A 12,648-nucleotide genomic window follows, 5' to 3' on the forward strand; every position below is an offset into this window, starting at 1 on the left:
CATTACTGATTTTCCAAAAAATTTTATGTAACTTCATAAAAATGTCAATATTGGGCATCTGCAGGACCCGTAAAAATCCGAATTTAAAGCCGGCGGCACACGATGCTTGTTTTCTTGCTGGATTGCTAGCTAGAATAAATTCTTGCCATCGTATTGGCTACGATGCTGACACTATCAGTACCGCGGCCAATACGATGGTAAGATTCTAATCTAGCTAGGAATCCAGCAGGAAAACAAGCATTGTGTGCGGCAGGCTTAATACTGCAGTGAGCTATACTCGAACGCGCATGTGCTAAAAAAGCAGCATACCTAACAACACTGGTTTGAAGACTTTGAAGCCTTCCGAAGAATCGGAAGGCAGCTGACTGAAATCGTGTTATCGTGCGCGGTAATACACGCGCAACATTGGCAACATGTTCGGGTCGACAACATTTTGGAGAACCGTGCTGCTCGTCGACCTGGTTGCGGCGTTTTACGTCACGACGGTTTCCACAACGCATAGATTGAACGTTCCTCGGGTCCTGTTGCCTGTATTCAATAACTTTGCGGTGAATTTCACGCTGGAGGTGACAGACGGCGGTTGCTATAAATGGTGATTATATCTCTTTTTTTTTTTTCGTTTCTTGCAACTACAAGTCGGGCCGACTCCCGGTTGCGCGTGGTTGCGCGAAGCTGCAGTTATATCCTTCCTTGAACATGAACTTTTCGTCACATAGCACGTTACCGGTCGCACTATAACCTTATCTAGGAGTACGTTCCACCTACGTTTCACGCATTAATGCGTATGGCGTATCATTTTTATCTTTTTTTCGTTGTTCACCGAATATAGATAAAGAAGGATAAAATATACATCATGCGTGAAACGGAACATATCCTGAGTATGCAATCTCGCTGGCATCCGTGATCTTTGACGATCAGTGTAATTTTCCCGCGAGTTAAAGGTTGCGTCCCTGTGACGTAGTACTTTCTTTTGCTTGGAATAAAATAGACAAATGTGATGCCTGTTTGCGAAATTGTTGATATTATCCTCCGAAGCCAAAATCTGTAACACAAGTAGCTGTACTGACCCATTTAATTTATGTTAAATAAAAAACGCTAATTAACAGGGTTGTGAATAGTGCTAAATTAAAAAGATAAAGTTAAGTTAAAAAGTTAATTAATTATAATTTAACTTAGTTACATTTTAGACTCTTAATTTTTAACTTAATTTAGTTACATTTTATCGGTAACTATTAACTTTTAATTTCATTTTTTAAGTTAATCCTTAGACACAATGCAATGAGTATATAATTTAGTAATTTTATATTGTATAATCGTTATTTGTAAACAAAAATAACCAGATTCTTTAATGAATATGCTGTAAGAAAGAAAAAATACGAAAAATTATATATAATGGTCAAACTTTTTCTTTTTTATTTTTTTTTGGTTGTTCGGATCAAATTTAACTTTTAACTTTTCAGTTACTTTTTTTATTAACTTAATTTTTAATTCAATTAATTTCATTATGGATTAACTTGTATATTTTAATTAAGATAAATTTTTAAGGCTGTTAACTTTAACTTAACTTAGTTAAAAAAAAAAGTTAATCTACCTAACCCTGCTAATTAATTTTAAGAAATTTTTAATAAGAATAATTCAAATTTGCAGATATAAAGAGATTTATTGTACTTGATATTTTCCATAGAACCTATGCAGCATAAACATCTAAGGGATGTCTTAAAGATTTCTGAAAACGTTTCTACATTCCTAGGACGTCCCTCAGACAAAATGTGCTGTGTGGGAGATTTGTAATTGAGTAGGTCCAATAAATCTATTGTTAGCTCCGGAAGAGCTAATTAGGTAGTACATGCAGATAGATACTTGCATCTTTATTTTCAAGTAAATTATATCAATACTTTATGTTTACATACATAAAAATGTTGTGTTGTAGAGAAATTCTTCCGAAATATTTGATTAATTTTTCTGTTTTTCTATTCTCTATTTTTCTTTCTTTGACATGTATTATAGGTCTACTTCACGTTTGGATATTATACAGCTGATTCCTATAAATGAGAACTTTGACAGAACATGTTCTCCAGCGGTATTGATTCAAACTATAACGAGAGAACTGACGAGGAATACTGCAATTGTCTTGGCAGAGGACATCAGTACTGGCCACTTTCTGAGATGCGACATTATAGTAGATGCTATTTTCTCTCTAAATCTCATTACTACCACGAGAGAGTTGTACATCGAGGATATACCTGAAGCCTTCGAGGTTCGAGCATATGATGAACACGGAAATGAATTTACAACTCTAGCAGGCATAGAATTTGTATGGAGTATTGGCGATGCCAATAAACACATGCTGTCGGACAGTAAACCCACGAGCAATGTGCTTCGTTTTATGACTTACGAGGAGTCACAGTATGAAAGGCCCATCAGTATAGCTACATTAGATAGTGTTGGCAAAAGAGGTCACATTGTTCTCATAGAAGGTGTTAGAACTGGCACGGCTAAGGTATCTGTTAGACTACCGCATTCGGAGTATAAATATGTCCCATCCATAGAACTGGAATTGGTCGTCATTGCCAATTTAATCATCATTCCATCAGAGATAACAATAATGGCTCACGACAGCTTCAGATACAAGATAATGCACACTCGTCAGGGTCGCCTAGAGGAAATCAACCTGCCTTTGAACCAGTATTATCTGGAAGCCGAGAATTCCGATATATTGGAGATCAATAACGATCATGATTTTGCCTATGGACATAAACTGGGACGTACGAAGGTGTTCCTACATGATAAGAATGTCCGTGAGGAGTATCCGGTTATTCTACCTTCTGCTATAGTTAACGTACACGAAGTTGCATATATCTCCCTTTCTGTTTTACCGAATAGAAACTGGGGATTGGTATTAGGTCACACTCACGAGATCGTTCTTGAACTATACAATAGCAAAGATCATAAGTTTCACATCGGAGAAGGTGTGGAAGTCTCCATGAAAATAAACGAGCAATATCTAGAGCCGAAGTCGATTACGCAAAATGGTACTTATGCTGTTGTTATACCAATCGTCTGTGGAATAACGACCGTGGAAGCGACGTTGCGCGGTATAATCGATGAACATGGCAAAAGGATTGCCTTTGAGCCACAACTCTCTACGAGAGCCGAACTCACGATACACACATCAGTAAAGGTTCAACCTCGCGTCTTGGCTGTTCCATGGGACATTGTGAACAAGTCTAGGTAAGCATAGAGGAATTGTTGATCAGAAGGATTAATAAATAGGCCAGAAAACAAGTAAAATATGTTATCTATTTAATTTATAAAAATAAAATTAATTTATTTCAATATAAACTTTAAGTTTAATGGGACGTTTCGATTTAATATTCCTCAGTCATTGTTTTTTTATTTGTTTATTTCTTTTATTGTTTTGCAAATATGAGCTTGCAAATATGAATTTTTTTTAATTTTTTTGAAGGATTAGTAATTATAAATTTGTTTCGTCTACTTTTTATTACTGTGTGTGTTCTAGATTTGACATAATGTTGAAAGCGAGCGGAGGAGACGGGTCGTACGTTTGGTCTAGTAGACAACCGTCGATACTAACCGTCTCACAGAACGGTGGTATCAAAATTCTGTCAGCAGGGACGGCGGAAGTAATTGTCATGATGGCAAGAAATCAATATAACAGAGACACGGCGAAAATACATGTATTGCCGCCCATAAAGCTGAAAATTATCGAGTATAACATGGAGGCGGCTATAGGAGAACCTATTCATTTGCACGTCGCATTATTCGGTCTATTGATTAATGGATCCGATGCGAGGGAGATACCCTTCAGCGACTGCAAGGATGTTGATTTTGAAGTGCATATCCCGGACGTGAATTTTGTACGGAGTTACGATAAGAATGCGCAACCGGTTGGCACCGCGTGCGCCGTGATAACCGTAACAAACTATCGCAGTGTTGGTACATCCGATGTGACCGTTGCCTACAATGCGAACAACAACGACGTGATCGATCATTATTTAACAGACAATGTCACCGTATCAGCGTACGAGCCACTCGCGGCGATACATCCAAAGAGTAAGGAAACGTTACTCACTGTGGGGTCCTCGAGATATGTGGTATTTAAGGGCGGACCGTTGCCGTGGACGAATAAATCTCAAGATTACTCACGGGAGATATATCTATCGAACGAGGAGATTGCCGAAGTGGTCGAATATGAAGATTCATTAAGCGGACCATTCGACAGAGCCGTTCTCAAAGTGATCTGCAAAACATTAGGCAAAACTGCGTTGACGTACACTGTGTCGAATGTGCCCCTGTTCTTGAATTGTCGACGCACCCACGCATCGGAAACGATCGAGATTGTCTGTGGCAAACCCAGGTACATCTATCTACAACCAGAATTCAGAGAGATACACGACAAGAATTGCCCGATCAGTAAGAACACGGATAAGATATTGGCACACAGTGATAAACGTCTGAAAATCACTGTGATAGTCAAAGATGAAGATGGCAAGCAGTTGGACAATATCACGAGCTTGAATATCGAGTGGAACTTGAAGCCGTCGAGCAGCGGCATTGTAGAAATCCAATCCAGTACGATGGAAGAGACTTGGACAGACATGAATGTAGTTTTGCCGAAGAGTCACTATCAAAACATTATTTTCAAGAAGCATCATGGAATTCTCACGATATTCGCGACTGTGACTGGCTATCAGAAGCTTGTCCTTAACAGACTGAAAATCTCACCAGAATGGCCACCGTTTCCTATCGAGAACGAGAGAGGCGGAATAGAGACTCCACTGATAGAAGCCTCCATAGAGGTGACTTTGGTAAACGACACCATCGTCAGCCCCAATAAATTGATAATTCTGAACGATTCGAGCATGAAGTCGTACTTGCAGGTCAGCCAAGGCTCTGGTCATTACGAATTAGTGCTCAGTTCGAAGGACATAGCAGATATTCGGTACATGGATACGACGAGAATGATCAGCGTAACGCCGAGAAAACCAGGTGTCCTTCATATAACATTAATGGATCTCTGTCTACCCTCAAAGTTGGCGGAAGTACATGTGGAGGTTCAACAACTCGCGGCTATCGAAGTAGACGTCGTGGATAAAATCGAGAAGGGGAAATGCGTGACAGCTGCGTTGAGACTTTACGATACGAACAACCACATCGTGAAATTGCCTTCTCTTAGTGCGTTAGATTTCCGCGCGGAGATTGACAACGAATATGTCGAGATCAAACAATTATCTGTTAACGAACAAGACGCCACACCCTATGAGCGAATATTGTATAAAATCTACGGCTTGTCGGAGGGTGAAAGTCAATTGATATTCGTGAAGACGGGCGACCGTGAAATACACAGCGAGCCAATCACCGTGCAAGTATTTGTCCCACTGCGAGTACAGCCAAGAAATCTGACGATATTGATCGGTACCATTTATCAAATGCAGACCATCGGTGGCCCGCCGAATGCTGAAATCGAATTCTCAACAGAAAACGGGGATATTCTACGCGTCGATCGCAATGGGATCCTTGAAGGAAAGTCAGCTGGTTGGACTGGGATTCACGTGCGTGCCGTCGGACTTGATGCTAAGGGTAATAAAGTGATTTACTCGGAAGATCGCGCCGATATATATGTGCTGCATCTCGACGGAGTAAAGATCTCGACCCCGGTAAATAGAGTAAAAGTGGGCGCGACGTTTCCTCTCTGGGCATTTGGTATCCCCGATTATTTAACGCCGCTCATCATCGGTTCCATGCAGTTACCGCTGAGTTTCGCGTGGTCATCGAGCGATCCTAGTATACTGACCTTGTATAACATGTACGAAGGCACTGGCATCAACATCAGATATCAGAATCAGGTATCGCTGAGGGCCAGGGCTGTAAATCCAGGCGTGGCAACAATCTATTTGAACGCTACCGTACCCTGCAACATGCTCTCTAGTTTTAACAAGAATGACATCATATATACCACATTCGTGAAAATCGAGATCTTTGAAGAGTTGCGTCTGACTAATCCACCGTCGTCGGGAAACTCGGTATTGACGATATTAATGTCACCAAACTCTGTTTTGCAGCTGCAAACCAATCGCGACAGACATGGTACGACGACCTACAGAATCCTGTCGAACACACACAGCGATGAATCCGAGAATCTGCGCGCCTTGACCCCTGCTGTGAAGGCCGTGACTGTAGAGAAGAACGGAATCGTGAGATCCGGCGAGAATTACGGTCAAACGATTATTTTGGTTATGAATACAGAAGCGTACAGTTTGAAGCAATCGTTGATGGTGGTTGTCGAAGTCAAGCCTATTCATTACATGATGCTTTCACTGAAATCCAAACTACGTATACGGAACGGTGAAGAGCTGAATATGTTACCGAAGGGAATGGAGTTGGATTACGTCATTGAGTATTATGACAACGTAGGAAATAGATTCCACGCTGCCGAGACAAATGTTAAGGCCATGCTAAATCGCGCTGATCTAGCGTCGTTTACTACAGGCGCGGGTAACGTTATCACCGCCAGATTTCTAGAGCATGGCGAACTAGTTGTTAAAACTTTCAATGAGAAACATCCCAGTGGAATATACGACTATGTTCACATGATGATCGGCGATATCATATTTCCGACGAAGACTACCCTGACTACCGGTGATATAATATGCTTCTCCATGCCGCTTCTCTCATCTGATGGTGATCCAGGATACTGGCAATCCTCCGCGCCCGAAATATTGTTGGTAGATCCCATCACGGGTATAGGTCGCGCACGAAACGTCGGGCACGCCGTTATAAAACATAGTCTCGCGACACACGTGCAAAGTGAAATAGAAGTCAACGTTCTACCAGTCGCACGGGTAATTCAACAAATAGTAATGTCATAATGATGCTTTTTACAGTACATTATTATAAAATGATTTTTTTGCACAGGTATCTATAGTTTCTTTGAGAGGAAGAAACATCACTGGCACAGAAACTTTCAGCGTGCCACTTGTGTTGAAGGGGAAGGACGAAGAAATCAAGGAAAATAACATATTGGCAAGAGGTTTGGGTGGTTGTCGGACATTATCATCATTCACATTGAACGCGTTTCCCTATTCATGTAACATTCAGTTTGTTTCATCAACCTCTTCAATTGGCGTAAAGGACCTATTCGTCGTGAAGCCGCGATTCGATATTGTGACAGGTCAGTACAGTATTATGCGCATGATGAAAAGTAGAAATAAGCGAGAGATAAGATGGAAATGAAGAAGCTTGTTGCCATCGCTCTTCGTGTTTATTGCAGGCTTCTATTACTGCGACATCATACCAATGAGTTCTCCGACCATAGCCGCCAGTATACTAGAAAGCCATATTCAAATTAATGTCCAGAGCCGGGACATCGAGTCGACAGCTCTGGAACTCGCTTATTTGCCACCTGTATATATCGACGCTAAGGAGATTATGTTTGTCAGCACACAAAGTGGTAGTGCACCGTCGACGACGCTAGAGGTGTATGGCTTGCCGTCGGTGTTACAGTATCTCACTGTAAGTCGTTTAAGAATCTAAAAAATATATATATTTGTTTAAAAATCTATTTAAAAAACCTTAGCTTTACGCATAAGAAATGACATGATTAAAATTATTGATAAATGTTTTAATTTTCTATTGAATTATTTGTTTGTTGGAATTAGAGATTCTAAGATTTCAATATTAATATTTAACAAATATTACAAATTTTAGGTTCTTGAGCTTAAAATTTTTAATATTTGCTAAATGTTATTTATTATATCTTTTTTTAAATTTTATAAAACACTAACACTTCTTCTATTAGGTTGACGTACCGGATAGTGTGGCCATTACTTGGCAACATGTCTCCAAATCTACAATGCAATATAGATTGCGTTTAATGCATAATCAAGACGAGGTTCAGGGACAAAAAGTGTTTATTGCGAACGATTTGACCAAGCAAAACATATCTGTAAGTAAGCTGTATGTGTGTTTTAAACGCATTTATGTATGTAGTTTATGTATTTATGACATTAGTAATCGTTATTTTATGACATCACGCGTTTCTTTTCAGCTTCACATACGTGTTTCGAGGTATAATCAATTCATCCCTATGTCCGGAGTACAATGGGTCAATTACATGTATTTTCACAGATACACGCTGGGAACGTTCGCTGTTATTGTGATTACAATTTTTTATGGTAAATGAATTTTTTAAACTTATGTCATTTTTAGTATTACTAACGTAGGTTTTGTGTTTTTCAGTTTGGAAACATAAAGTAGCGACTGTCGACTTAACAATCAGAAACAGAAGTATTTTTGGTACGTATGCCATTCTTTTTTTTTCCTGATTTTACTTGTTGACGTTAGTGTTACGATGTTTGTCTTACAATGTTTTTCTCAATACATTATTGTGACATTAATAACATTCTTTATAGCTGATAAATCTCCGCCGATGATGAAAAAGACGATCTGTACTCCGTGTACAACTACTCCAACAGCTACTACTCCGAGTAGCAGCCCACTTCGAACTCCGCTATTAAGGCCTTTTTCGGCATTTGAATCATCTGTTTATGGTGACCCTCGTAGTTTCGGTACACCGTATATTAGAAGAAGAGATATAAGTTAGAACTATCTGAATTATTGATGAAAATTTGTTAGAAAATAATGTCCGTTCCAATATTATCGCTAAGAAATATTTAAATTAACATGCTCAATTTCAAGAGAAAGATTTAGTTTTGCAAACAAGCTTCTGATGCTTTCATTGCGAATTATTTTCATTTATTATAAATGAATATGATAATCATTGCAGATTCGTACCTTAAAGTCAAAATTGTCATCTGTTTTGTTAATATATGGAAACATAATGCTACATTTCTTAAGAGAAGCTTAGTTTTGTAAAATGTTATACTTGTCTCTTTGCTTGACTTGACATAAATGTATGATATTGTGCGTGCGTGTGTGTGTGTGCGTGCGTGTGCGTGTGTGCGCGCGCGCGCGACTTTGTAATGGTGTGTGTATTTGTGTGTGTGCGCACAAAATAAGATTATTAGTCTGTTGTTAACATTGCCATTATACACAATTCTCTGAGTATATCTTCATTTTTATAACGATATCGGCATTTCCTAGTCATACAACTATATATTTTTATTTACGTAAATAAAATGACAGCCAACTTGTTATTCGATGTACACAATATTATATTGCACATTATCACAGAAAGGATAAAAAATCTTATTTTTTTATATTTTGTGAAGCTGTGATATGTACACATTTCTAGAATATATGTATAGCAGAACAATCTTTCAAGTTATATTCTAAGTTAAATATAGAAGTGCTAGACATAGCTTGATTATTCGCTTGTAAGTAAAAAATCCAGATTAAATTTCTGGTGCCAAATATAAAAAATTTTGAGAGAAAAGATATTTCATTGTAAAACAAGAAAAAAGAAAACAAGGAAATTGAGTAATGAATCAAAATATTTTATTCTTCAGATGATAGAAATATCCAAGTAAGAAGTTGAAATATATTCATAAATACAAAAAATGCAACATGATGTTCATAAATAGCGTCACGTTTATTACAAAAGTAGATATACGTAATAGAACAGTTGTGTTTCTTACAATGATATAGGAAAATTTATATAAAGTGACCTAGAGATTTCTAGAAACGACTCTAACATGTAATATACAATCAATGTTTTTTTGTATTCTTCAATAATTTCTCATATTTACATTTACTCGAGTACCACAAGGCGAATGGAATGAGCAAGGAAGGTAAAGTCATCACGGCAAACGCGGCCCAATCGACCTATAAGACACAACAAAATAGGATTGTATTGAAACGATAAAACTTAACTCCAAGATATATAGATAGATTAAGATAATATATAGATACTTAATTTTCAACTAAGACCTTAGGCAATAATTATTGTAATTTTGTTATAAAGGAAACGATGTAACATACATTATATATGACAAAAATAAAATAATTTATAATAAATAATCTTACTTGGCAAAAACAAAATGAGATTAAGTATTGACGTATAAATTAAGAAATAGAAAATAAAAATACGTAAATAGTACAGTATATAATGCATACACATTGTGATATACAAGACTATAGTATTTACTTTTCATGTTATTATATACTTGTGATTACATTTCTAAAATTTGTGAAGTTATAAAGTTGCTTTTTTCTGTAATATCTCTTGTAACTATTACAAATAATATTTGTATGATTATACAAATATATGTGTTCGTATTTACCACATGAGATGAAAACTGTTTGTCATAGTCCCTGTATGCCACAATGAGCCCCTCGCCAGGTTCACTGCTCACAGCCACTTGTAATCTGGGAGCATCCTCCTTGCGACGATAGAGAACTTCGGCTGAAGTAAAGTTGAAATATCCAAACTTGCGTGGCCTCACTACCACAGTATGACTCACATTGGTATAGGGTGGCACGCGATCAATTCTAGCGTTCAATTCGCCGCTCACGTGAGTGAAATGATCTGGATGGAACGAATTGTCCGTGATCTCAACCTCCAATGCTGCCACGTTGCCAGTATTATAAATAGTATACTACAAATTTTAATGCAGATTGTAAAGTAAATTAATATTTTGACAGTCCATTGAGATGTTCATTGAGTCCATTTAGAAAATGTCCATTGAAGTTGATCATTACCTATGTTCAGCAGAATGTTTATTTATAATTGTTGGAAATTTTCTTTGCGTTGATTAGATTATACTTTTACATATAGATTTAGAAGAATGGTCCTATCTTTCAATGAAGAAAACTTCAAACAGTTGCAAAATAAACATTCTGCTAAACACAGCCATTTTAAAAGAATATTTTAATAGATCATTTTAAGTGCAAGAATTTTTGAGAATTTAAAATAATACAAACAGATCTATTAAAATATTCTTTCTTCAGGCTTTGAAGAAAAAGAAAGCAAAGATATACTTGAATATAAAAAGTACCCAATATAATAAGCAACCCAAACAAAATACACTTTATTATAATAAGATTGAAAGACCGCTAATGTTAACTACAATGCTTTAAATTAAGAAGCGCCATAACGGTCAGAACGTTAAGATGTTGAACTATTGTAAATTCATTTAAATATGATTGTCGGACTTTCGACGTAATCAAATCTGAAAATATTAATAATCCCCCCAAATTTCCCAACTTAAAAACTGTAATAAACTTATTGCGAAAAATAATGCCTCGGCCGGGAGTCGAACCCGGATCTTTTGCATTCCGTGCGAGCGTCCTAAGCCTTTAGACCACCGAGACCAATGTCTCAGGACGCTTGCATGGAATGCAAGAGATCCGGGTTCAACTCCCAGCCGAGGCATTATTTTTCGCAATAGGTTTATTACAGTTTTTAAGTTGGGAAATTTGGGGGGATTATTAATATTTTCAGATTTGATTACGTCGAAAGTCCGACAATCATATTTAAATGAATTTACAATAGTTCAACATCTTAACATTCTGACCGTTATGACGCTTCTTAATTTAAAACACTTTATTATACTTTACATAGATATTAGAAGTATCGAATATAGGAGAAATTCTCCTTTTACCTTAATAACTATGTCCATATTTTCTACCAGGTATTTGTTGAGTATCTGTTTGGAAACTAATAATCTAGCAGTTTCTTCCTCCTCCTCTGCATATATAGTTATGCATAACATAGCGAGCGCTGTGAATAAGATGTGCCACTTCATTCTATAAGATTAAGAGGTTTTATTATTAGCTACTTTGTTATCAATTTTCACTGTAAAACGCCATTGATATACGTGAATTCACTGATGTCAGTTGCTTAGTTCATACATCATACTTTGGCTGCATTCCGTTTCACTCATGATGCGCATGATGCATCTTTTATCCTTATTCACCGAATATTAAACAAGGATAAATGATGCATTATGCACATCATGCGTGAAACGGAACGCAGCCTTTATGTCAATTTTATATTAATTTATCCGTTTATATGCGTCTTGACGACTCTGTTGATCGAGTACAATTTTGACATTCAAAAGTAATGTAATTCGCGCGTGTGTGAAATTTTTATATCTCAAGAATTATGTGTGGAATAATTATATATTCCGTTTACTATCACGGCCATAATTATGCCATTTCGGGCAGAAATTCGAAAACATCTGTGATGTGCCACTAAAAGACTCGGACCTGTCGTCTACCCCTTGGGAAAAATTCTTAGATTTTATTCTCGCGAATGTTTGAGAATAAAAAAAACGAAACGTAGAACTCACGCTTTTCTTTGTAAAAACGTTCGACGACCGGTGATTATTATCGCTCGCTGTCTCAAAATGCGCAAATAGTCTCTCGTTTCACTCGCTCAGTGCCAATTGCTCCATAGGTGTACAGCAGGCTGCAGGAGCACTCGAGCTGTCGAGCACACTCGAGCACCGGAATATACCTGGGACCGGGAGAAGTGCCAACGGCGCCCTGTATGCTGCCACGTTTCCGGACACTGGATGATAAGTCCCTGTACACATCGTTACTTCCGGTACGCGTTGTAAACACTAATGGCTCCTGCACACTGGACGCGGAAACGCTTACCGCGCGGCAAAATACGACGCGGTAACCAATAAGCTTACAGCTCCCAACATGTTCATTGGTTACCGC

The 12,648-nt window shown here is 37.7% G+C and overlaps 2 protein-coding genes across 2 annotated transcripts; one reads left to right on the top strand and one right to left on the bottom strand.

Annotated features, from left to right (window-relative positions):
• Nucleotides 1-334: 334 nt before the first annotated feature.
• Nucleotides 335-8,701, top strand: Gp210 (nucleoporin 210). The gene is made up of 9 exons (XM_018454737.1): nt 335-592; nt 2,008-3,231; nt 3,521-6,863; nt 6,937-7,192; nt 7,292-7,533; nt 7,820-7,966; nt 8,069-8,195; nt 8,260-8,316; nt 8,433-8,701. Exons 1-9 carry the CDS (start codon nt 414-416, stop codon nt 8,621-8,623), a joined length of 5,766 nt encoding a protein of 1,921 aa, XP_018310239.1. The 5' UTR covers nt 335-413; the 3' UTR covers nt 8,624-8,701.
• Nucleotides 8,702-9,555: 854 nt separating this feature from the next.
• Nucleotides 9,556-12,490, bottom strand: SsRbeta (signal sequence receptor beta). Its single transcript, XM_018454729.1, has 4 exons — nt 12,273-12,490; nt 11,583-11,727; nt 10,263-10,577; nt 9,556-9,804 (listed from the first exon to the last, which is right to left on the bottom strand). The coding sequence occupies exons 2-4, from the start codon at nt 11,724-11,726 to the stop codon at nt 9,688-9,690; spliced, it is 576 nt and encodes a 191-aa protein (XP_018310231.1). The 5' UTR covers nt 11,727; nt 12,273-12,490; the 3' UTR covers nt 9,556-9,687.
• Between the last annotated feature and the right edge of the window lie 158 nt (nt 12,491-12,648).

Source organism: Mycetomoellerius zeteki, unplaced genomic scaffold (genome assembly GCF_001594055.1).
Source record: "Mycetomoellerius zeteki isolate Tzet28-1 unplaced genomic scaffold, Tzet1.0 scaffold45, whole genome shotgun sequence".
NCBI classification, from domain to species: domain Eukaryota; kingdom Metazoa; phylum Arthropoda; class Insecta; order Hymenoptera; family Formicidae; genus Mycetomoellerius; species Mycetomoellerius zeteki.

What these genes read in the sequence shown, in the direction of transcription:
- Gp210 (XM_018454737.1), top strand. Translation starts at nt 414, where the DNA reads ATGTTCGGGTCGACAACATTTTGGAGAACCGTGCTGCTCGTCGACCTG. An exon ending in ACGTTCTACCAGTCGCACGG is followed by an intron (nt 6,864 to 6,936) that starts GTAATTCAACAA and finishes TTTTTTGCACAG; the next exon opens with GTATCTATAGTTTCTTTGAG. An exon ending in CGGTGTTACAGTATCTCACT is followed by an intron (nt 7,534 to 7,819) that starts GTAAGTCGTTTA and finishes TTCTTCTATTAG; the next exon opens with GTTGACGTACCGGATAGTGT.
- SsRbeta (XM_018454729.1), bottom strand. Translation starts at nt 11,726, where the DNA reads ATGAAGTGGCACATCTTATTCACAGCGCTCGCTATGTTATGCATAACT. An exon ending in ATATGGACATAGTTATTAAG is followed by an intron (nt 10,578 to 11,582) that starts GTAAAAGGAGAA and finishes TAAAATTTGTAG; the next exon opens with TATACTATTTATAATACTGG. An exon ending in AACAGTTTTCATCTCATGTG is followed by an intron (nt 9,805 to 10,262) that starts GTAAATACGAAC and finishes TGTGTCTTATAG; the next exon opens with GTCGATTGGGCCGCGTTTGC.